The sequence below is a fragment of the Schistocerca americana genome, chromosome 4 (genome assembly GCF_021461395.2).
Source record: "Schistocerca americana isolate TAMUIC-IGC-003095 chromosome 4, iqSchAmer2.1, whole genome shotgun sequence".
NCBI lineage: Eukaryota > Metazoa > Arthropoda > Insecta > Orthoptera > Acrididae > Schistocerca > Schistocerca americana.
The window spans coordinates 347,877,818-347,905,334 of NC_060122.1; the positions used below are offsets into that span (position 1 = coordinate 347,877,818).

At 37.4% G+C, this 27,517-nt stretch overlaps 1 protein-coding gene across 1 annotated transcript in view; it reads right to left on the bottom strand.

Annotated features, from left to right (window-relative positions):
- Positions 1-343: 343 nt before the first annotated feature.
- Positions 344-27,517, bottom strand: part of LOC124612677 (seipin) — a 44,496-nt gene continuing 17,322 nt past the window's right edge. Inside the window, exons 2-5 of the mRNA XM_047141002.1 lie at positions 18,031-18,176; positions 12,748-12,950; positions 4,378-4,666; positions 344-1,700 (exon numbers count right to left, since the gene is read on the bottom strand). Of these exons, the coding sequence (XP_046996958.1) occupies positions 1,546-1,700; positions 4,378-4,666; positions 12,748-12,950; positions 18,031-18,176 (793 nt within the window). The 3' untranslated portion in view covers positions 344-1,545. The remainder of the gene's footprint in view (positions 1,701-4,377; positions 4,667-12,747; positions 12,951-18,030; positions 18,177-27,517) is intronic.

Below are 27,517 nucleotides of genomic sequence, written 5' to 3' on the forward strand. Positions count from 1 at the left end.
GAGCATCACCTAAGCTAATAAATTCAGATGTGTACTCCACACAGTCAGACCTGTTCCATCATATTTCTTATTCATTCCAAAGCACAACAAATTCATCTCCAACAGGACTTTGAACTATAAGTGTCTCACATTTATTCTGACTGAGTGATTTATGAAGTGTGATCGACACTGAATGGACAAAATGTCCTACGCAAGAGATAAGACACACATCTGTTATTCCAAATAGTGGACATTGTTGTTTACATTAATGAAAATGAGTTATCAGTCATAATCTACAAATGCATTAATAAAAAATTTAACACTGTGAACAGCTACATGTGCAGAGCATACACAACATCTTTCATTATTATTATTATATTTATTGAAAACTTTTTATAAAATAAGATATCATACAACAGCAACTTCATTACAGTGTACTATATAAAATATGGTTAATGGCCAATAAAAAGTTGTCTCTATCAACACAGGCCCTCTTTAAAATGAAACAAGACTGAAGAAATACTAAATATGAATTAAACTAATGTCTTTAGAATGCATTCTAATTTTTGGTTAACAATGTTATACACTGTTTTACACACAGCCTCAAAATTATTAAAACAGATAACTGTGTAGTCAACACAAACTAATTCTAAGTGTATATCAATACAATAAAGCCTTTGACAGCATAAAATGCAATGAAAGATCAATAAAATCTCTTTCACAGTAACCAGTGTAATACTAAGCAGTCTAAGGTAAAATCATAACAGTCCTGCTGCATAAATATCAAAGTCAGCAGACAAAGAATGTAAAAAATAATTCTCAAAATCTTTAATGTTAATAGTACAAACAATTCAGCAACACCTAGAAGGAACAACAGTAAAATACAGGTACATACTTTCAATAGTAGATGTTTCACAAAATGAGTAACATATCAAAAATGATTGCCATGATCCCTGTATAGAGGTGCACTTTATTTCTGCAACTAAGAAATGAGCATTTCCATTGACTATCATTGTGGTCTTCTGGTATATGAAATTATTGTAACTTTATGCAGTAAAATAATTGTTGTAACTATTTAAAATTACTCAATTTTATGTTTGCAAGGACTGAAAAAATATGAATATTGATATTATTATTCTTGCTTGATATAAAAGGTGTTTGGTAACATTTTACATTTTTCATAATATGAATTCTATGTTAAATTCTGCTAGTATCACTGTTTATCAGTCTTTGTAAAGCCATTTCTTTCATAAAGGATGTGGACTTTGTATGTATATGAATGAATCATAGCTACATACAGCAAGAATCCGAATCACAATATTATACTACATTATATCTTCAGGACAGTAATATCAAGAGGAACTTTTGACAGAATGTCAAGGTATGAACAGTACATACACACTTCAATAATCAACAGTGGAATGGGAATGATTTCAGACTTCTCTTAACAGGCAAGAAAATAATAAAAAATCTTATTTAGAAATTAACAACATTTGTACCAAAATTTGTACCTTACACACAGTGAATGCAACCATAATTCTTTGCACTTTAAGGCAATAAAATTAATCAGCTTCTTATAACTTCAACACTAGATGTACGAATAAGATCAAAACTTTCAGCTTCAGAAACCTCTGACTGCTCTCTACTCTCCAATGGCACTACATCAGATTCAGATTGCTTTCCATTGTCACCCATCAGGCTTGAGTCATCTTGTGAGATGTCTGAAGCAAAAACAATACAAATGTCAATAATATCTATTGATACAGCACTGTATAAAATGTTCATTCAACAGATCTTCTGGTATTAAAAATAAAAGCATATGTCTATCCTTTCCTTGTCTGTGTCATATTTAGACTCAAAATTCTGTAAAAATGAAAGCAAAGCTATTAAAAAGTTAATTTATTTTTTGGTATCTGAAGTGAAAGCCATTAAAAATGTGCAGAATATCATCTAGATCATTTACAATGTCTTTAATAGTGTTATACTAATTAGAAGTGGTGGTCACTCATTCACACAAGGGAAAAGTCAGTTTCAGACCATTAATCATTTACCTTGAAGGACATATTTAGAGAACTTTAAATAAAATGAAGAAGACACAGGTGGATCTGAAATGTGAGGGATTCCAGTAGATTTCTGCTGCAGTATCACCAAAGTAAGGTGCACTATTGAATGTATTTTTTAGACTAATCTGTGCAATATTTGTGCAGTCTCTATAAACAGTCCAAAATGTAATTTTGAATAAAACTGATCTTAAGAACCCTTTCACTGCTGAGTTCATGCCAGCAGTGCACTTGCTGTGTGTTGAGAAGTGCACCTCATGCCATTCCTGGCTGTGCTCACCATTTCTGTTGCACATAGCAGCACACCTTCAATGCTAAATTATCATAGTTGTTTTTTCTGTTTGTTTGTTTACTGACACTAACAAAACAGTGAAATGAAGGAAAATGTTACATTTCATCAATCTTTTGGGTATGGTACAGTTCGAAGCATGGAAAAGCACACAGTCCCATACAGTATCATTTGCAAAAAAGCTGTGATTCCTTCTGCTACATAAGACTTACATTACAAAAGGGTCATTTTCTTTTCAATAATGGTTGAAAAGTGCCTTCCCCATTTTCACAAGGAATCTTCCGCTCCCTCTCAATAGTCCCTCAATTTTGTTCTTTCTTGACGAATCTTCCATAGAATTTCATGAATAAAAGTGAAATGGAGCTCCGACTTGATACATTTTCCCCATATGGAATTGATAAATAATTTAGTACACATGTATAGTGAGTGAAAAAAGAGATTTTCATGGTTTTTGTTTAATACACTCAGTATCATTTTACACTTGTATACTGCTTCCGTTAAGTGATCATAATCCGACATACATTTTGGTTTCAGTTTCTCAAGACTGCTTCGGTCGTATATTTTTCTTATTTATGATATTTCAGCTGTACAATATATGGACAACATACACATTTCTCTTCTGAAGTGCCACTACATTATTGTTATAATAGTCACTGCACTAACTTCATGTTCTCCTCTCTGCAACATGCATTCGAGTCTTGGCTTTCTCTTTTATATAGAAACACACTGGACCAATTACATTAGTTCCCTTTTCATACATTAGTTCCCTTTTCAAGCAAATACTGCAACAGACCTGGACCTGTGTACCAATTGCCAATGTATAACTTGTGCCATCTTCCCAAATACGATTACAGAAGTTTTATTACTATATCATCCAATTTTTCCTAAATAACCTAGTCTAGTTACTATATCAGTCATTCCAGCTGTCTAAGCTAAACATATAGTAGATGACCAGGATCATAGTAACACAGAACAAATGTTTATATTCCAAAATACCTTATTTTTGATGGAACATACTGCTTGAAAGCAGGCACCCACCAGACAGGAGAACGCTTTTATAAATACATATATTTCAAAGTGGCATGTGAACAAATCTAACTTTTCTTTTACATACCCAGCAACAGAACTTGTCTGAAACAATTTGTTCCCTTGATAAGGAATATTGTTGTCATAAAAATGTAGCATATGGAACAACAATAAATATCTCAAGACCTTATATGACCAGAAATTGGAGTATGGAGAAGAGAATCTCTTGACCAGTATTATAAAAGTTTGCCTTCTCCATTCCAGACAGAAGCTGAGTTGCTGAAAAGAAACAATAGGCATTTCCTTGACTGACAACATTCTGCCTGACATATTTATGATACACTGGTGCCTCTTCCATAGTCTGCGAAAATAAATCATACTTAAACATTTAGATGATATTGCAACAAATGTACAAATCACATCCTAATTTGACGAAGCTGAGTGTCACAGGATATAGCTCCTTTTACTGTAGCTGAAAATGATCAATAGACCAGAGGAAACTCTGTTGTCATCCTCTTCATCACTGCAACTAGTTTCACTCCTGTACAGTGAGCATGGGAAATGTGACATTATCAGCCATGAGATGCTAAAATGCCAAGAACAACAGCAGACACATCATCCTCATCCAATGACAAAGGAAAAGTACATTCACCTTCATTGTCACTGTTATAAACTAACCTTTCAACTCCTGCATTTGACACTCAATGCTTGCACATCCTCAAACTACTTGCTAACACGGTCATGCACTACAATCTTGTCAAAGGAATGAGCAATATTAATACATAGTTATTAGTATGACCAACAACTGCATAATTCATTGTAAGGCAAGTCACGTATTCATGGTGAACTAAAAGTGAAAATGTTGAAACATATACATCCGACATTCACACTCCTACCAATATTGATTCCTGCCATGTATATATATCATTAACACATAGTCTGCACAAGTTAGAGATGGACATATATGTTGTAAGAAGTTAGAAGGTTAAAGAAGAGAAGAAATATTTTCATGACTTCACATACCTCCGGTGAACTGTGAACTAGCTTTGCTGCCATTGCTGGAATTTCTACGTAGAAGTTCTGCCTCAAATTCGGACATATTATCTGATCTGACAACACGAAGCCATGACAAGACACAAATTATCATGATGAAAAACATGTTTGAGCTTATCCCAATAATGGCAGATAGTACTGGCCAGTTGTACATCAGGTACCGCAGTCCCGTGAAGCGAGCATTTATGTTCAAAGTTGCTGAGTACAGTTCTATATGGCGAGTCTGGAGTTCCACAAATATGTCTGTGACAGGGTGTACCTAGCAAAAATTAAATACAAAAATGAAGTTGCATTAAACATGTAATAGTAGTCAGGCAATACAATATGCCAGTTTCTTGCATTTTTCTAATTTTGCAATATTTTACAAATATTTACACAGTATCTAGGTTTTAAAGCATGTTTAATCCCAGAAGATTTTTCCCACCAAAGTGCAGGCTAATTGTACAGGCATGTTACACTTCCCTGTAAAAAACAGTTTGCACCAACACTTGCCTGCAAAACTTAAGGACAAAATTAACTTTCACATGATGTGTCAGTGCCAATTTATGACAGCCCCTGGACATTACAAAAGTCAGGACGTGGTTCTTAATAGGTTGTGTGATTGCCATGGATGGCAGTACATGCCCTTCAACTTGCTCCCGGCTGGCTGCAAGGTTGGTAAGAAGTAGGGCATCCTGTTCCTCCACCAGCATGGCTGACAACTGCTGCATGGTCAGTGGTGCATGTGGACAAGCTGCAATACATCTTCCCAACATACCCCACACATGCTCAACGAGATTTAAGCTGAGAGAAAAGGCAGGACAGTCCATTTGCTGAATATCCTCTCATTCCAAAAGCTCATCCATCTGTGCTGTTAAAAACAGTCACACACTGTCATTCATCAAAATGAAGTAAGGACTGAATGTACCTCTAAATAAGATGCACACAGTGATGGAGTACGATATCACAGAAACGATGACCACCAAGTGTTCCATATTCCTAGATTTCGAGGTCAGTATGCCAATGCAACATTATGCCTTTCTACATCATAATGATCATGTCTGACAATGTTCCTGGCTCCATTACCTCTCGCCATATGAGGGAACATCCAGCACTGTCGAATGTTATCATTTCAGAGCTCAAGGTACTACGACTCAGAGAAGCTTAATTTTGCATGGGCATACTGATTTCCAAATCTTTGAACATGTTACAGTCACCTTCTACATTATAGTGACACTGTATTCCTTTCCTATGTGCGCCTTTTCAGTGTTGCATTCAATCCCGACTTCATTTTTACGGGTGACAATGTGTGACAGCATCGAACAGAGTAGGTGGAGCAGCTCTAGGAACGAGAGAATGTTCAGAAAATGGACTAGCCTGCCCATTCTCCCAGCTTAAGTCACATCAAGCAAGTGTGGGATGTGGTGGGGAAATGTAATGCAGCATGCTTACATGCACCAACAACAATCCAGCGGTTGCCAACTACACTGGAGGTGAGATGGAATGGAATGTCCTGCCACAAAAATTCCTTAGCAACCTTGTGGCCAGAATGGGAGCACGATGTTGCAGAGCACACACTGTGGTCCGTGGTGACCACACACCCTATTTAGAACCTTTATGACACCTCTACCAATGTCCAGGAGACCATCATAAATTACAGTGACTTCGGTGTAATTATTGTCTTTGAATAAAAATGTATCCTGTTCATCTCACTTGGTATTTTTTTTAGTTCCTTCTGTACTATACTGCAGTAGTTCTGTATAGTCCAAGTTTCCTTGAGCTATGTTACTTGGCAGTGACAATCAGGCATAAGTAAATTTCTTCCATAAGTTTTGCACACCAGTGTACATGTAGCAACAATTTTTTTTTGCTGTTATTCATTTTATGATAGCATAGAAATATCAAAGTATGAAACAGGCATACAAGACTTTTTAATATTGCAAACAAAAATTGATTTATTTTCTATTTCACCACATTAACCTTTGGAGTTCGGGATGTGTACCAAACTGCCATCTGTTAACTCTGGTAGCATCAATATGAACACAGCACAATACATTTGAAATGCCAAATATATGTGATACAATTCTCTTGCCACAGGTAAATAAATTTATAAATTACTCTAGGTACAGTCATTTCATCCATTTCAGCATCCTGTGTAGGATAAATGAGCACTAGTTCAATTAAATTGATTACCACTAATTCCATGATGTTAAAATGTAGTAGTGAGTCTAATTTGTTCTGAAAAGTAATTCTGCCATATTATTCATAAAATTTTGGAAATGAAATTGAGCATCCTACTGAACAGTATTTTGCCCCATTCTGTTCCCTATAGCCCACAGCTTTTGTGAGCTGAGACAAAATGTCAACCAGATAACAGAACAGATAATCAGCACATTCCCAGCCTCCTACTCCATGCAGTGTCTGGGTTTATTCACCATTCCGCCACACTGTCTGAGCTGCCATGTAACTTCCAATTGTTTCTACATCTTGCAGGTATCTATTCAAAAAATATATATCACAAAACCAAAAGCTATTCTTTCTCAAATATCGCTGCACCAAAAGTAGCAGCTTTTTTTGTGTTTGATGTAAAATATCTTGCAATTATCTTTGGATTATTCTTGGTTTCCATCCATTGAAAAAATTGCTAAACTTCTTCAATTTTTTTTGCAACACACTGGAGAGACGGGAAATATGCTGGTGATCTGTCTTGCCAACTGCCTAACATTTTAGTATCTCAACAGGCTCAACCAAACATGAAGTACAACTACCTTTAGCAAAAACATACTAGAGAGTTCTTTCATTACTCAGTTGTGGCACCAGTCTATCAACACTTGTGACTTTTTCCTGGACACTATGTCCAGTTCCTTACTAACATCTGCAAAAATACATTATCTTACTCTCATGTAGTCTTTGGGCCAATCAGGATTTATTGATATATCAATCTTTTCTACATAGTTATTTGTAAATGACAAGACAGTTTAAAGTCTGTGCATTGTCAAGAGTGGTATGACAATACAGATATGAGTGAATTGTGCATTGATAGGTAACTGTCACAAAAGTATTTAACTTTTGTCAGGTCCTAAAATACTATTCAGTCACATTAATGTGATCACTTGTCAAAAACCTGAATAAATGCCTTTTGAAGTACAGACTGCTGCGAGATGTGCTGGAAGGCACCAGCAGGGATGTGGAGGCATGTCCACTCCAGTGCCTTGACCAGCTGCACAAACCAAAGAAACAGCGCATAGTTTTCTTGTTTAGGAAAGCAAATAAAAGTGTCATTAGTGAATATCTTCATAGTCAGCTCCAAGGATTCACTGTGGAACACAAAGATAATGAGCATCTTTGGTCAGAATTTAAAGGTATTGCCCACCATGTGCTACAGAAGTATGTGCCTAGCAAAAATATAGGGGAGGGAAAGAATCCACCTCAGTACAACAAATATATTAGGAAGTTGCTGAGAAAGTAGAGAATTTTGCACAGTCATTTTAAACGTAGTCACTGCCCCACTGACAAACAGAAATTATGCGAAATGAAAGCAGCTATCAGAAGGATAATAAGAGATTCTTTTAACGAATTTGAAAGCAATATTTTATCTGCAGATTCTAAAAATAACCCCAAAAAATTTTGGTCGTACATAAAATCTATGAACGCTACAAATAATTCAATACCTTCTCTTGCTATCAGTATGAATAATGTAACTGATGATGATAAACAGAAGGCCGAAACTCTAAAACTAGCTTTCAAAAACTCCTTTACGGTAGAGGGCTGCAGCACCATTCCCCCTTTCAATAATTGAACAAATGCGAGGATGTCTGACATAGTGTTTAGTGTATCTGGGATTGTAAAACAGTTAAGATCCTTAGACGCCAGGAAGGCATCTGGCCCAGATGGTATCGCCGTAAGATTTTATGTTGACTATGCTACAAATATAGCACCATTCTCACCCATCATCTATCAGAGATCATTGGAACAGCGGAAAGTACCACGGGACTGGAAGAAGGCCCAGGTCATAGTGATCTATAAAAGGGTAGAAAATCGGATGCACATAATTACCCACCAATTTCACTGACATCGATTTGTTGTAGAATCATGGAACATATTTTGTGCTCAGACATAATGACCTTTCTAGATTCAGAGAAGCTCATCTGCAGAAATCAGCACAGATTTAGGAAACGGTGGTGATGCGAGACACAGCTGGGCCTCTTTGTGCATGATATACAACAAGCTCTAGATACTGGCTCCCAGGTTGATGCCATATTTCTCGACTTTCGAAAGGCGTTCGCCTGAGTACTGCACTGTCGCTTGCCCCAAAAAGTGTGCACGGTCTATCCAATGACATATGCGATTGGAAAGAAAGTTTTCTGACAGACAGAGAGCAGTATGTCGTCCTCAATGGGGTGACTTCAACAAAAACAAGCGTAACATCAGGTGTGCCCCAGGGCAGCGTAATAGGTCCGCTACTTTTTACGATTTACATAAACGATCTGGTTGATGGCATGGACAACGGCATTAGACCATTAGACCGTTTGCCGATGATGCTGTAGTCTACAGGAAAGTAGTATCACATAAAAGTTGTGAACAAATCAATGAGGATTTTCAGAAAATAAATGTGTGATGTAATGACTGGCAGTTATCTCTCAATATTAGTAAGCGTAACCTAAGGTGTAAACAAGGTGAAAATCCCCATTAATGTATGAGTACAAAATAAATGCCCAGTCTCTGGAAGCAGTAACATCCGTCAAGTATCTGGGTGTGACTATTCAAAATGATCTCAAATGGAATGATCAGATTACACAAGTAACGGGTAAGACAAACTCTAGATTGCGGTTTATTGGTAGAATCCTGAAGCGATGCAGTCCTTCAACAAAGGAAATAGTTTACAATACATTAGTTTGTCCAGACTTAGAGTATTTTTCATCTGTATGGGACCCTTACCAGTTGGGTCTGATTCGAGAGATTGAGAAGGTCCAAAGAAGAGCGGCAAGATTCATGACTGGTTCATTTAGCAATTGCGAAAGTGTTACAAATCTCATAGAAAGTTTGAAGTGGGACACACTTGCAGATAGATGGCACACTAAATGGAAGGGGCTGCTCACTAAATTCCGAAATCCAATCTTCACCAAGGATGTAGAGTATATATTATTACCACCAACTTTCAAATCACGCAATGATGACCATTCAAAGATAAGGGAAACTAGAGCTCATACTAAGGCGTTCAGACAGTCGTTTTTCCCTCGCGCCCTCCACCACACACCGTTTGGTGGCTAGTGGAGTATATGTGTAGATATATATGTAGATGTAGATGTAGAAGGTTTCTTGGTTGAGGATCAGTGGTGGAAACAGCCTGATTGAGGCAGTCCCACAGTTCTTAATTGGATTTAAATCCAGGGAATTTGTTGGCCAGGGGAGTATGGTAAACTCATCCTGATGGTCTTCATACCATGCAAATACACTGTGAGCTGTGGGACATGTTACATTTACCTCTTGGTAGATGCCATTGTGCTGAGAAAAAACAAACCACAATTTGAAGCGGACATGGTCCCCAAGGATAGATGCACACTTGGGTTGATCTACTGTGCTAGGGAAAACAATGTAACATTCCACAGCCCATAATGCTCTCTCCTCTGGCCTGGACACTTCTGATAATTGTTGTTTTCAGATGTTTCACACCACACATGCCAACTGCCATCTGTCAAATGGAGCATAAAACATTATTCACCTGAAAAAGCCACCTATCACCCTCAGTGAACAGCCAGTTGCAGTATTTGCAAGCAAATTCCAGTCTTCATCACTGATGAACAGCAATCAGTATGGTTGCATGAATCAGATCCCTGATGTGGAAGCACATACACAGCAACGTTTGCTAAGCAGTCACTGAGAAGATACCATTGGTACCCCCTTCATTCATCTGTGTGATCAGTTTCTCAACTGTTGCACATCTATTCGTCTATACTCATCCAAGGAGTTATTGTCCACCTCTGTCATCTGTGGCCCACGTTTGCCTGGTGCCAGTTTTGGATAGCACCATTTTGCCACACATGGAATATTTTAACCATGGTGCATGCAAACAGTTTACAAACTTAGCCATTTTAAAATGCTTCCACCCTTGGCCAAAAAGCCAATGATAGTGGCCTTTTGGACGTTTTCCACATCCGTCCTAACACACTTTACATACCCTCCACTGCTAGTGCTGCCACTTGTTGCCTGTGAGTGGCAATTGCATGTTGAAACATAGATGGTGGTCACATTAATGTGACTGGACCATGTATTTTCAAATAATGGGGTGAAGTAGAAATCCTTTATATATCATTAATAGGCCATAAAACCTTCAATGGTCATTCAACTCTTAGGCTCCTTATCAAGTGATCATGTTACTGGCAGAACCCTGAGACACTTAGACATCTGGCTTCCCTTTTGAGCCATTTGCTGAAAATGAGAACACAACATTTGCTATCTGGAAGATTTCATACATCGACTCAAGCATTTATGCCACAAAACAACTGACCTATTGGTGATTTTTATGTAGTCTCTCCTTTGTTGTAAGTGCATTTGTTGGATTCACTGAAACGCACAAAAGTAAGCACAAACATGTGCTCCATCTTGATCAATTTTTTATTCAATAACCAACATACTGAACAATCTGAGGGTGTCGCTCTGGGTAGCTTCGGTGTCCCATAACTTGCCCTGTTATCGAAGACTTTGAGAATAAAGCATTTTGACAAGTGGTTCTTTAAGACACATGCTTTTGCAGATATACTAATAATATCTTTGTGATATGACCACATGAGCAAACACCACTTAGATCACTTTTAGAACATCTAAACTCACTCCATCCTGGCATTTTTCTTTAAACTATGAAAGTGAAAAAAATAGACAATCTTCTGTTTTGAATATCATGGTTCATATAAAAGAAGATACCACTTTGGGGTCACAGTGTGTTTCATGGATCAAAAGATACAGACCAATGTTTATGAGCTTTTAACTTTCATAACCCATCTCAATGTATTACGGATAGTCATTTATGGAGCTTGAGTTATCTCAGATCTTAAGACTTTGTCAGCAGAACTTAGCCATCACTGTTCCGTATTAGTTCAGAATTCATATTTTGGAAAGGCCATCTACCACAATTTATAACCTGCATGCATTAATCATCATGATAAGACACAGATACAAAGAACTCCTGCATTATGTTCGCAATGTCTCCCTTAGGATCAGTTGGATTTTCAAACAATCCTAAATTAAATATTCCGCTGTCCTCTTGGGTAAGTGCACATGATGATTTCTACAAAAGATGAACTTAGTCTAAGGAATCCAGGAATACACAAGACCTTTTATCACTGTGGGAACTCATACATATGTCAGACATATCACATTGTTGAAGGCAAATGTGATGAACATAGACGTCACAAATGATTATATCAGCCAGAAAAATCTACTGTTACCAACAACTGTTTAGACATGGGATATGGCATGAACTATGGAAAGTTCAAAACCCTCTCACCTACTTCAACCTACTATGACTACATCATTAAAGAAACAGCTTAAAAACAAACAACAAACAATTAAATCAGTAGAGAGCTTTCAGCTCAGCAAAGTGTGAAAACCAGTGTTAGTGTTGTTAAGACATCTTCAGCTGCAGAGAAACAAATCATGTAAGAACACATTGATAGTTAATAGGCAGAAGAGCTAGGTTGGGCACCAACAATCTGCTTGAGTACACCTGCTGGGACCTACAACATGTTTGGTTTCCCAAGCAGCACTTGTATGTGTTTAATTTCTCCAACAAGAGACTCCGTAAGTCAGTGTCCTGTACAACGATGTTAAAGACCCTGGCCTTCTTCTGGTGCCTGCACTTTTCCAGTGAATTAGCATATAAATTGGCTCACCACAGTGATGATCAGTTGTCCCATTGGAATACTGGGCATTTTCCACAACAGCTCTGAGGTCCCTATGTCGAGAAGGCATCAAACAGCACATCTCTGTGATACCAACAGTTCGAAGGACTACAAATTTTGTTAAATATTAAGCACATTTTTATAGACTCACTTCACATCATATTACAGTTTCCTGACATGCCCTCCACTCTATCACAGTAACATTTATTTTCTAAGAAAATGGCATATTATTTAATATATCACATAAATAAATCAGCAATTCAATATTGTTGTTTTTAACAATAAACCCAAAAGTGTAATCTAAAATTTAGGTTAACACTGTGATTATTGAAAAAGGAAAAACAAATTTTTCAATTTCACCAGTACAAATTTACACCAATATATGATCACTTCACTTTTAATGTTACTAAATATCCTAAAAGGATTTTTTTTTTTCTAAGTGTTCGGAACTGGAAATACTTACTTGGTCATCTTCTAGGTCACTAAACATTTCAAGTGTTATTATTTGCTTCTCTTCTTTTGAACCAAATATCAAAAGAGGTGAAAGAACAACAGTTGACAATGTCCGCAGAAGAGGACTTCTATAATGCAGCATGCCAGACTTGCATGATTTTGAAATGAACTCTGCACCTCTGTCATACAAATGTACACATGCCATAAACATACCTGGAAGTATTGAAAAACAATACTGCATGACATTTTTCTCTTTTAACAATATGTAAATAGTTGAAATTAACATATCAATTCTTTCAGGTGAATGATACTCAAACCAGACAAATTTTTAATGCTCTTCAGGGATGGGTAGAAGGAGAAGAGGAGGAAAGCAGGATGACGAGTTGGGAATGGCTCAAAGGGTGGCAGCAGGTGTGCAGGCCAGGAATGCGGGGAGTAAGGAGTAGCAGTTGCACAGGCTAGGCTTGTGAAAAATGGGTATCAGAGCCAGTGAGGTACAGAACTCAATGAAGACAATATAGAGGTGCGGACTAGAAGAGGGTGAAAGAACAGAGGGAAGGCAAACTGTTGGGTAGAAAGTGTGGAGACATTTGGTTAGCAGAGATTGAAGCCAGGAGGATTATGGGAGCAAAGAATGTGTTGCAAGGATAACTCTCAATTATGAAGTTAAGAAAAGCTGATGCTGGAGGGAAAGATTCGAATTGCATGGGTTATGAAGCAGCCACTGGACTCCAGCAATTTTTGCTCAGCAGTATGTTGTTCCACTAAGTGGTCAGCTTTGTTCTTGGCCACAGTTTTCTGGTGACCATTCATTATGATGGACAGCTGGTTGGTTGCCAAACCAATAAAAGAGATGTGCAGTGATTGCAGCAGAGTTTGTATATGATATGGCTGGTTTCACAATTAGCCTTGCTTATAATGGCATATGATAAGCCTGTGACAGGACTGGAGTAGAATGTGCTGGGTGGGTGAATCAGGCAGACCTACCTCCTGGCTCCTCCACTGGGATATAAGCCTGTGGCAATGAGTTGGGAGTGGGAGTGATGTAGGGATGGACCAGGATGTTGTGTAGGTTAGGTACATGATGGAATACAAACCACTTTAGGAGGGGTGAAAAGGATCTTGGGTAGGATGTCCGTCATTTCCAGGCATGATGATAATTAAAGCCTTGGTGAAGGATATGGTTCATTTGCTCCAGACTGGGATGATAATGGTTAATGAGGGGACACTCCTGAGGGGTGTGGCAGGATTAGGGCTGTGAGAGGGTGTAGCACTTGAAATTTGTGTGCAGACTATGTTGGGGTGTAGTGCCTATCTATGAAGGCCCTGGTGAAACCATCATACTGAACAAGATAATTCTCTCTGCTGCAGATACGCCATCCATGGATGGCCAGGCTGTATGCAAGTAATTTTTTGGTGTGGGATGAGTGACAGCTGTCAAAGTTCAGGTACTCTTTGGTGGTTAGTGGGTTTAATATGAATAGAGGTGCGGATGGAGCGATCAGTGAGGTGGAAGACAACACCCCACAAATGGGCACATTTGGGTGATGGGGACCACGTGAAACAGGTGGGAGAGAAGATGTCGACGTTGTGGAGGAATGGGGATATGATGCCTTGGCCCTGAGTCCAGATCATAAAGATATTAAAGATATCATCCATGAACCTAAATCAGTCACGGGGCCTGTGGTTTTGGGATGCTAGGAAGGTTTCCTTCAACAGGTTGGCTTAGGAAGTTGCCATGCAAGTGCCCATGGCTCTGCCACGATTGTTTTTATATACTTTCCTTTCAAAGGAGTAATAGTTTAGTGTGAGGATGTAGTTGGTAAGGTGCATGAGGGATGAGGTGGTTGGCTTGGAGTCAGAAGGACATTGAGAGAGCTAGTATTAGATAGCAAACAGGTCATTGCCATGAGGGATAATGGTATACAGGGAGATGGAATCAACAGTGACGAGAAGATCCAGGAGATATGAGATGGGGATAGTCAAAATCAGCAAAGGAAGTGTTAGTATCTTTGATGTGTGAGGCTCAACTTCAGACAATTGGTTGGAGGTATTGGTTGCCAAGAGCAGAACTTCTTTCAGTGGGAGCACAATGACCAGTGATAATGGAGTGTCCAGGATTGTGGGGTTTGTGGATTTTGGGAAGCATGTATGAGGTGGGTGTGCAGTGTTAATTGGGATGAGAGGGAGCTGGACTCAGGGGAGATATTCTATTATGCATGTAAGAATTTCAGTACGGATGGAGGTTATGCTGGACTTCTGGGATGGTATCACTATGGCAGAGCTTGTATGTGGTGGAGGAATGGCAAACATTGATGATAAATGCTGGTGCCTAACTCCATTTTTAATAATTATTTGCTTATATACAGGAAGTATTAATAATAACACTTTACACCTTCAGTTACTATTTTTTTGTTTCTTTTTTCTTGAACCTCATAATGCACACTGAATCTCACAAAGAACCCTGTAGGTTCATCATCACCTAGTGCAAATTGTATTAATATAATATTTACTTCTGCCTTTGAATGACGTGATGTGAAATGTATGTTCCAAAAAATTCAGAAAGCACATTTTTAATGTTTTAATGTCAGAAGGTGTTGACTTACCCAATCTGTAATCACACATCATGTAACTCAAGGCACATACTTGCACATTACAAAATATATCACAGATGCAGTTTAATATCTGGATTTTTCAGAACAAGCATTTCACTTCACCTCACACAAGAGCAGAAGTAAACAGCATATTAAAACAATCTGCACTTGAAGATGGACCCACAGGGTCCAAAATGTGCTGCATGATTCAATAAAACTTGAAAAAATTGTGAGTGAAGGTGTGGTCATTCATACTTCCTGTGTACTGAATACAGTCATGTCCATAACTAGAAAATATGTACAAAATTAAATTGGTTGTCATATTAAGCCAGAAAGCTCCCCCCCCCCCCCCCTGCCAAAGTCCTCCATTGGACATTAAACTGTAGCACACCTTCCCTCATAACCAAGAAATAAAGAAACAATTGCAATAGTTGGAAAGGAAGATATAGGTTTGCTAAGTGTATCAGAAACTGTGTTTCTGCTGATAAAGTACCCAATAAAAAAACTTAACATACAAGACACTGAAAAGATAATTGTACCAAGCAGATAAGTGCAACAGGGTAGGAAACTGCCAAACCAGATTCCCAAAAACGTTCACCGGTAGATGATTGCCTGAAATGCTGATGAACATTAACATGGTGCCAAGACGATGCACCCAAAGTAGAACATGGATAGAGAAACGAGATAATTATCTTTTCCACTCTAGAGTTGGAAAAACCGCAGTAAAGACAGTGAAAGTGTATCATTTTATTATATAATTTGTGCACAACTCACTATCAAGCTACAGTTCTGTAAATGAACCATGAAAATATATTAGTATGCAAAAGGGAGCCAAAAATTATGTTGAATTACAAAACTTGAAGAACACTGAAGAGTTGTCCCAAGTATTGAAAGATTCACTGTATCAACATCAAGGCATTATGAAGCAGCAACGTCATACTCATCTCCTCTACGCCTGCACAAATCGAAGTCAATATTGCTGAACACAGAGTTATACAGGTTATTTGTTGAATTCCAATTAAAGTAAAGTTTTGGTCCATACTTCAAACTTCTGGAACTACTTAATTAAGGAATGAGTGGAAATACGTATGTGAGGACCTTATCAATCGGGATGATGATTTCCATTGGGTACAGTTTGGAATACTATTGCTGGAAAAGTTCATGCTCTGTAAATCTGGCATCATTTTGTGGTAGTTGGATGAAGATAATCAATTTTATATCAATAAGGAGAGTCTTCTCAAAAGAGAGTGCTTGGAGTGACACACAGACCTACAGCAGAAGCATAAGAGTTCAAGTAACACATGTGCAGTGTGCAGCAACATATGAGTACACCATGCACATGCTGATTTAATCATCCACTTTAAATTATACTGGCTGTAATTTTCAGATAACAGAATGAAATTCACATGTCATGTTAAAGTAATTTATTGTAAGTGGACAGATAAAAAAGTCTACTCACCAACCAGTGGCAGGGGAACGCACACACAAGAGGATTTAACTTTCACAAGCTTTCAGAGTCAGTGGCTCCTTCTTCTGGCAGAAGAGTTGAAGGGGAAGGAAGAGGGACGAAGGAAAAGAACTGAGGACATTTAGGGAAAGGGGTACAATTTAGAAAAGTCACCCAGAACCCCGGGTCATGGGAGACTTACTGGATAGGATGAGAAGGAAAGACTGAATTTCATGGTTATACAATAACTTACTGTTACACAATTATGAAATGAAAAATTTGAAAGCTTCATAGCTCTTTTAGTAATTACTGAATGTGCAGATGGATGATATTGACATATTAACATGACTAATGCTGCATACATCCTGCAACGGTACCAGCACCGGGAACAAGGCTCATATCACAGATTGGTCACATGAGCTTCCTTAGCGAGCCACGTATAAGGCCACCCAACAGCAATCTCAATCACAGTTACTGTTATCTGACTCACTTCTACTTGTGGACCCTGCAGTGCTCCAGCTGTTTACTATATGTCTATAGTGGTACAAATCATGAACTTGTTATTTCCACTACCTCTTCCCTATATGGAATTTTGATGATGAGATACATGTTATCTGGGTAAGTCATGCTTGGACTTTATTCTTCTGCTTTGTGATGACCACAGAATAATTTCTGTTTAGATTCAATGAATATTTCGCCAAGAACTGTTACTGCTCCGTTCATTGACCAATTAACTAGCTACATTGTTGTTACAGGACAATAAACAATAATGTTGCTGCCTAAAGTGAGAGTTGCAACAACTCCTATGGCAAAAGATGTACCAAATGCATCAGAAGCAGTATTGGTTGAACATCTTATTAGTAAAGCTAATCCTCTCTTTTGTTTCCATTATTTTGCCAACAAATGTACATATAAAGTAAAAAATATTAATATGAAAAACAAAAGCTAGGGGATTAGTTATATCACCTCAGAATTCAGTTACAAGTGGAGGTGGCTATGGTGGTAGTTTGTCTGATAACACTAGACTCAACACACACCCCTAGTGTACAAATTACTAACATGTGTCTGTATTTTTAAAAAAAATCATCTTAGAAATATTCAGCATGTAGCCATATTTGTAAATTAATTTGCAATGTGCATGTAAAATCACTTATTCCACATCATTACAATTCATTGCACAAAATGATCCATGGCTTCTAAGAAAATACAGTTTATGTCACTTCTATTGAAGTTCAAACTTCTTGTCACTTACCGAGCCTTTTATTTACAGGTGATTCTGGCATCTCTATGTTAAGAGACATTTTGTATTGCTGTCCAACCATCAATAGTGACTGTTTTCTTGTTAGCTGCACTTTAGCAGAAGGATAACTGCATATTCCTCTTTTCTCTACACATGAGCTTAAATAAAACATATTAATTAAAGCATGGAAATATTATACAAAAATACATAAAGACAGCACTGAGATGGACACTATGGTGCCACTTTGTTAAGTACTGTTCGGATGTATGGGATACGCACCATCTTGGATTAAAGGAAGACAAGGAACAATTCATAGGTGGGCAGCCAGATTTGTTATTGGTAGGTTCAAACAACATGCAAGTATTACAGGGATGCTTCAGGAACACAAATGGGAATCACTGGAGGGAACACAACATTTTTTTCAAGGAGTGCTATTGAAAAAATTTAGAGAATCGATATTTGAGGCTGACTGCAGAATGATTCTACTGCCACCATGGTGCATTTTATGTAAGGACCGTGAAGATAAAATTAGAGAGATTATAGCTTGTACAGAGACAAACAGTCTGTCATTTTTCCCTCACTCTATTTGTGAGTGATAGACTGTAGTACAAACTGCCTATTGGCTTCTGTCTTGCGTTCTTCGGCCGACATTTATCTAATGATTTTACTGACATTTCGCCAGCACGAGTGGCTGGCATTGTCAAAGTTTTATCCTCCGTTGCCGGCAATGTGGCAATGGAGGGTGAAGCTTTGACAATGCTGGCGAAATGTCAGTAAAATCATTAGATGAACGTCGGCCGAAGAACCCGAGACAGAAGTCAATAGGCAGTTTGTTAACAAGTGGCCATGAAAGCCTTAACAATTTTGAAGACTGTAGTACCTCCAGCACGCACCATATGGTGGCTTGCAGAGTATGTATGTACATGTAGTTTCTGTCTTTGCTGTAACAATAAAAAACAATACAGACAAACGGCATGCCATGAACCCCTTGAGGAAAGAGAATCAACAGGAATATGCAGTGAGCCCAGAAAATGTAAGCACATACAGCAGACTTATACTCCAATTGTTCATTCACTTTATTCATGCAATCAGTGTCATTAAACAAAACAATTAGGTAAATGTTAATAGGTACAAAATAAATCCTGCATAATTAGGTAAATTTGAACAAAAATAGTATATCATTTAGAATATAAATGCACTCCATAATTAGGTAAACAGCAATAAATAATTAAAAACTGAAACACACAAATAGTAAGGATGTCACTTCAATTTAGACATCAGTACGAGACAGCTATTTTAATATCAATGACATTGGCATCCATACCGAAATTGTAATTGCACGTACTTGAAAATGGCAATAAAGATGAAACAGTCAGTTGTAAATGTAAATCAAGATTATTTATTATAAGCAACTATTTGGTATATCTATTGTAACAATCATGTCATTATCAAACAGTTAGGTAAATGACAATAAGCATAGGACAATAATAATATTTATTGGTTGGTTTGTGGGATTAAAGGGACCAGACTGCGACGGTCATCGGTCCCTTTTTCCAAAAAAAAAAAAAAAACCACCTGTAATGTCTCTTGCAGCGGTCTCTCCGCGATATTTTCAGAAATTTTATAAATTATATAACTCAGTACATATCTCGAAATATCTCTTCTAATCTTACCGAATATCAATCCAAAGTAGTTTCAAGCCCAATTATTCCTTGGAGCGTCCATTTACTCCATGGAATAGCTTCTCTGCTATCTATGTTTTCTCTTATGAAAAGAATAAGAACTTCTTGCCGATTAGTCGTAAAAGAATGAGGTATATATGTATGTATTGTTGAGCGAGTCACCATCTTGATGAGATTCTGTATGGGAAGGAGTTTAATACATGAACTAAACTAAAGTAAGTGTGTTCGCGTATTATTTAACGGATTATTATTATTGACAGTGTCTGCTTACTACGCTGTGTTGCACGGGATCAGTGGGTAACGTCTGATTTACACTGGACGAACCTGCCGTTTTGAATGCTCAAGATATCCAGTTACTTCAAATAAATAGGCTAACACGGTCTTACTAGCAGATCTCCGGTCTTCCCCATGTGATCACCGAAAGTTAATAATTATTACAAATGTTTCCAGGAGATCGACTCATAATTTTCGTTGCACCGAGACTTCGAAATTGCTTCACTGCCTTATGGAATTAAAGTTAAGCTTAATTTAATCAGGACAGAACAGTATTGAACTGTGTGAATGTGATAAGCCTGCTTTGTCAATGAAAATTCCCTTAATATACGCATGTTTTTACTATCCTGATCAGTGAAGCTAAATCAGGCCGGTGTGAGAGAGGTTCTTTAAATTTTAGAAATATTAAACACCCAAAGAGAATAAAAACGAACAGCAGGAAAGATGTCAGACGACACAGGACAAGAAATACTCCGACAGAGATCAGACAAAACAAATTAAAATCACACAGAGTGTGACGGTGGTTGGCCGACCACAGAGAAAAAAAAGGAAAAGCCAACCACTGAGAACACATTAAAAACTCAGTTCAAAATCGGAGGCCAAAAGCCAAAATCAACACTAAAAAACAGAAACACTCAGATTAAATGATAAAAACCCCCTGCCCGAATAAAACGCAAAACTAAGCCATCCATAGCAGGGTCATCTGTTAAAAGGGCAGGGAGCGTGTCAGGCAGTGCGACATACCCATGAGCACGATACGTAAAATCCTACAAAACATCCTACTTTGCTACCCATTCAAAATTACCCATGTGCACGAGTTGCTTCCTGTTGACCTGTCACCAAGAAGACCTTACTTTAGAATTTCTTGCTCGCATGGAAGTAGACAATGATTGGCCATGGATGATTTTGTGGACAGAAAGCCCACTTCCATCTGACAAGATATGTCAATGCACAGAATTGTCAAATATGGGCAACAGAAAATCCACATGCAAATCAACCAGTACCACTTCATCCTGTAAAAGTCACTGTGTGATGCGGGTTTACAACATCATTTATCATAGGGCCATACTTTTCGAAGAGACACGTGCTTCCGGTCCTGTTACCTGTAAAGTCACTGGTAAGCGCTATGAGTGTCTTTTGCGCAACCACATCATTCCAGTTACTGAAAAGATGGGGTTGTCAGGTTCGGTAGATGCTGCTATGGATTACCTTAGGCCAGACATTTCAAGTAACTTCCATAATATGAATTTGACCCTCACTACCCCAACAGAACTAATTTCCATCATAAAATCTTTAAAATCAAAAACATCTAGTGGGTATGATGAAATATCAACAAAGTTAATTAAAGAATGTGATTCTGAGCTAAGTAACATATTAAGCTATCTGTGTAACCAGTCGTTTATCAGTGGAATATTTCCTGAATGGCTGAAATATGCTGAAGTTAAGCCACTGTTTAAGAAGGGAGATAAAGAAATAGCATCAAATTTCCGTCCAATTTCACTGTTGCCAGCATTCTCAAAAATTTTCGAAAAAGTAATGTACAGTCGTCTTTATAACCATCTTATCTCAAATAACATACTGTCAAAGTCACAGTTTGGATTTCTCAAAGGTTCTGATATTGAGAAGGCTATCTACACTTACAGTGAAAATGTGCTTAATTCATTAGACAAAAAATTGCAGGCAACTGGTATATTTTGTGATCTGTCAAAGGCATTTGACTGTGTAAATCAAAATATCCTTTTAAGTAAACTAGAATATTATAGTGTAACAGGAAATGCTGCAGAATGGTTCAAATCTTCTATCTATGGCAGGAAACAAAGGGTGTTATTAGGAAAGAGACATGTATCAAGCTATCAGGCATCATCCAACTGGGAACTAATTACATGTGGGATCCCACAAGGTTCCATTTTGGGGCCCTTACCTTTTCTTGTGTATATCAATGACTTTTCATCAGTAACATTACCAGATGCCAAGTTTGTTTTGTTTGCCGATGATACAAACATTGCAATAAATAGCAAATCAAGTGTAGTCTTAGAAAGATCAGCCAATAAAATATTTGTGGACATTAATCACTGGTTCCTAGCCAATTCTTTGTCACTAAACTTTGAAAAAACACACTACATGCAGTTCAGAACTTGTAAGGGGTGTCCTAAGAGTATATGTCTAACATACAATGACAAGAAGATAGAAGAAGTGGACAGTGTTAAATTCTTGGGATTACAGCTTGATAATAAATTCAACTGGGAGGAGCACACCACAGAACTGCTGAAGCATCTTAACAAATCTCTGTTTGCAATGCGAATTTTGTCAGACATAGGGGATATAGAAATGAAAAAGCTGGCATACTATGCTTACTTTCACTCCATAATGTCATATGGGATTATTTTTTGGGGTAATTCATCACGCCAAGCTAAAGTTTTCCGGGCACAAAAATGTGCAGTAAGAGTTATATGTGGTGTGAACTCAAGAACATCCTGCAGAAGCCTGTTTAGGGAACTAGGGATACTAACTACTGCTTCCCAATATATTTATTCCTTAATGAAATTTGTCATTAAAAAATATATCACTTTTTCAAACCAACAGTTCAATTCATGGAATCAATACTAGAAATAAGAATAATCTTCACAAGGATTTAAAGTCACTTAGTCTTGCACAAAAAGGTGTGCATTATCAGGAACACACATTTTCAATAACTTGCCAGCAGCCATAAAAAGCTTAACAACCAATGAAATTCAGTTTAAGAGAAGCCTAAAGGATTTATTGGTGGCCAACTCCTTCTACTCCATTGATGAATTTCTTAGTAAAACCAACTGATTTGTATATAAGTACAACATAACTTCCGCACAATTTCAGTGCAGTAATGTGTTCATTGAAAATTTGTGTGTGTGTGTGTGTGTGTGTGTGTGTGTTGTGTGTAAGTATAATCTAACTTCTGCACCATTTCAGTGCAGTAATGTGTTCATTGTAAATAAGTATTACAGTAGTTGTATTACATGTTTATTACCTTATAAATAAATAAAAAACTTTTTTATTTTAAATTCAGTGTATTAGTATTTGTAAAATGACACTTAGTGTTCATTAAAAAATGACGATCATTCCACCTGGGATCTGTGGAATGGTACATTAGCTTATTTGTTTTAGTTGTAAATATTTTTCATGTATTGTTGTTTTTCTAACATGTTCCACATCCTGGAGGACCTCCTCACTATGGATCAATTGGAATGAAAGTAAATCTAATCTAATCTAATCTAATCTAATCCAGCTCTCCAACAGGGTGGATGGGATCATTTTTACACAAGATAGCACACCTCCACACATTCCAAATCCAGTTGAGCAGCTGCTGAAGCGCCATTTTGGAAATTCTAGAATTATCAGTTGCAATTTCCCTACAGCCTGGCCATCCAGATCACCTGATCTTAATCCATGTGACTTCTGGCTGCGGGGCTATCTGAAAGATGTTGTGTTCAGTGTTCAGACTGCAAACTTAGCTGCATTGAAGGGAAACATTGCACAACACATTCTGAACGTGAGCCCGTAAACACTTCGATCCGTTGTGGAACATGCTGTTTCTCAATTTCAATTTGTTGCAGAAAACAATGGACAGCATATGGAACACCTTTTGCACCAGTCACATTAATAATCTGATTCAATTTCGATTGATGCTTTTTATGTGGTTTTTTGGTCTCAGGACAATTAAAAACCGATTTTTCCCATCTGATGTGATATGACCTTGCCATGGTGGATGGGCTTACGTAACTGATGGTATCACACCTGTACACCCATGGACAGTGAATAGTGTTTAACGTCAAACGTACACCTTAGGCATTGTTGTACAATTCATTTGTCATTTGTGGTCAACCACTATTAAATTATGATGCTTACAGTGCCATCTATTGCTACATTTTGTAACTAGCCTATTTATTTTTCTTCTGTTAGACGTTTTCCCCCTTCTCCAATAATATTCTGTTGCAATTTGACATCATTCTGACCAGTGGTGTTGTTTCTACAGCGGTTTGAAAGTTTTAACATTAATTACAATCACACAGTACATTAGCCTCAGACAAAGTGGTAGGCCTCTCCATCACTACCACCAAACTGTGATGGACATTTTCGAAGTTGGTATCACATATGACAAGTGTTGTGTCACTTTTTTTTGTTTGTTAAGAGGAACAAACGAGAAGAAAAGACTATCTTTAAGCTACAAAAGAGGGCTGTGTGAATTATGACAAAAAGTAGCAAGAGAACTCATTGCACTGAGTTGTTTAAATCTATGGGAATCTTGACTGTTCCATGTGAGTACATTTTGCAAAAGACACATTGATCAGTACCCAACGAACAGGTCTCTACACAAACATGGAACCAGATTCAGCCACCACTTATGTCTCAATAGGAAAAACAAAATAAAAACCCAAAATAGTGTGCTATATCATGAAATTAAGCTATACAATAAACTACCACAAGAGATCAAAGACAAAAGTGATATACTTGCTTTCAGGAATACCCTAAAAATTATTTGTTAGGGAAGTGTTCTATACTGTAAAGGATTAGCTAAAATCGTGTGTAAATTTTGTTGACAACTGTGCTACTTACTAATTACTGCAATTCAGAAGCATTTTACAATATGCTCAATAGAACAGTATCATACAATGTCCAAATGAGTAACTCAGAAGACAAGAAATTTATGTATCTATTTATGTCTGTAAACTGTGTGCATTTATGTAACTCTGTGTCTGTGTTTGTGTGTTGACAACATGCTTAAAATTTACATTTTCTATGGATGGATAGATAAATAAGTCTTTATATAGCACTGCATCACACGTCACAATTGTGGGCAAAATCATTTATATAATTAATGAACAGATGTCTTCGTAACTGGAAGCCAATCTGACTTTTTGATTATTTATCTTCACTAATTATTTTCTGTTGTTTTAGTAAGAGTGTATCAGTCACAGGGCAGTCTCACCTACTCCATAGTCGTGTTCCCTGAGAAAAATATTCAAATGTTTTCCTTAGGTTCAAAGGCGTTGCACAGATTATCTCTTCATTTTCAAAATAATTGTGCACCTGATGTTAGCACTATGATGCATAACAAATAATAATGCAGAATATTGAAGCAAGCAATTCAGAGATTGAAGCAGCTTTATTATGAGAATAAGATAATTACATCGGGCAACAAAATAAAAACTGTGTGGGATATAGTGAAGACAGATAGAGGTGGGGCCAAAACACTAGAGGAACAGACAGCTCTAAATATAAATGAGGCTTTGATAGTAAGTGCATGTAGTGCTGCAAACCTCTTAAATAAGTGCCTCATTTCTGTTACTGACAGCTTGCGGATATCAGGTTCGGTGAACAGTGCAATGGAGTATCTGATACCAGACTTTAAAAATAACTTCTGTAAAATGGAAATGACACTAGTGTCTCCCAAAGGGGTAGCATCCATCACAAAACCCTTAAAATCAAGTATTCTAGTGGGTGTGATAATGTATCAACAAAGTTAATCAAAGACTGCTCATGCAAGTTGAATTCTACCTAAGCTATTTGTGTAATCAATCTCTTATCAGCAGACTATTTCCAGACTGGCTAAAATATGCTGAAGTTAAGCCTCTATACAAAATGGGGGGATAAAGAGATATCATCAAACTATCAATAAATTTTACTTTTGCCAGCTTTCTCAAAAATATTTGAAAAGGTTGTGTTCAAACATCTCATGAAGCATCTGACTGCAAATAACATATTGACCAAGTCACCGTTTGGATTCCTTAAGGGTTCTTATACAGAGAAAGCTATTTACACTTACGGTGAGAATGTACTTAATTCATTCGATAATAAATTGGAGGCTACTGTGACTTGTCAAAAGCCTTTGACTGTGTGAAACAAGGCATTCTCTTAAGTAATTTAGAATATTATGGTGTCGCCGGCACTGCTGCGAAATGGTTTAAGTCTTATCTAACTAACACAAAACAAAGGGTGTTGTTGCGGAATACCTGTACAGTAAGCAGTCAGTTTCATCTGATTGGGAGTTATTTACATGTGGTGTTCCTCAAGGTTCCATCTTGAGCCCATTGTTTTTTCTTGTGTACATTAATCACCTCTCATCTGTTACACTGCCAGATGCTAAGTTTGTTTTGTTTGCAGATGATACAAACATTGTAATACATAGCAAGACAAGTACAGATTTTGAAATATCAGCTAATCAAATTTTCACTGACATTAATAAATAATTTGAAAGCTAATTCACTGTCATTAAACTTTGAAAAGAACCATTATATGCAGTTCAAAACCTGTAAGAGATTTCCTTCCAGCATGTGTATAACACATCAAAACATGCAAATCAAAGAGGTGGACAGTGTTAAATACCAGGCATTACAACTCGATAATAAATTCAGTTGGGAAGGGCATACCACAGAATTGCTTAAGTGCCTAAACAAGTCTGTATTTGCAGTGAGAACGATGTCACACATAGGAGATATAAATAGATGATGATCGTGATGATGATGATTGGTTTGTGGGTCGCTCAACTGCGGGGTTATCAACACCTGTACAAATACCCAACCTTTGCTCAGTCCAGCCTCGCCACTTTCACGAATTATAATGAAATGATGAGGACAACACAAACACCCAGTCATCTTGAAGCAGGTGAAAATCCCTGACCCCGCCAGGAATCAAAGCCGGGACCCCGTGCTCGGGAAGCGAGAATGCGACCATGAGACCATGAGCTGCGGACAATATAAATAGAGAAAACTTGCATAATTTGCTTGCCTTCATTCTATTATGTCATACGGGATCATATTCTGGGGTAACTCATCAAACCAAACAAAAGTTTTTAGGATGCACAAGCATATGATAAGAATCATTTGTAGCGCAAATCCAAGAACATCATGTAGAAACCTGTTCATGGAACTTTGTATTCTAACCACTGCTTCTCAGTATATTTATTCCTTAATGAAATTTGTTGCAAGTAATATATCTCTATTTCCAACCAATAGCTCAATACATAGTATCAATATTAGGAATAAGAACAAGCTACATAAAGACCTAAAATCACTTACCCTGATCCAAAAAGGGGTCCAATGTTCAGGAAACCACATTTTCAATAAATTACCAGCAACCATTAAAAACTTGGTTTCAGATAAAGCATGGTTTAAAGAGAGTTCAAAAGACTGTTCGATAGGTAACTCCTTCTACTATATAGATGAATATCTTAACAGGGACTCTTAGATCAGCTCAAGTAGAAATGTCTGTTGGACTTCAGTTTTGACAGCACTTGGTCACTACAGTCAAGATTAGGTGTTTTGTGTATGATAAATTTATTAAGAGTGCATAACAATGTTTCATTCTGACAGTGTACTAGTTCTGTAAATATTAGCAGTTTCAGTTTTCTGTAATGTATTCACCTATTTTGACAACCTCCTGACAAATGAGCAGGGAAGTAAGTATTATATTCAAATGTTTTATGTTATACCTTCTGACATGCTCCGCAGCCATGAGAATCATCTCATTTTTTGGGTCTATGGAATGAAAACTAAATCTAATCTAATCTA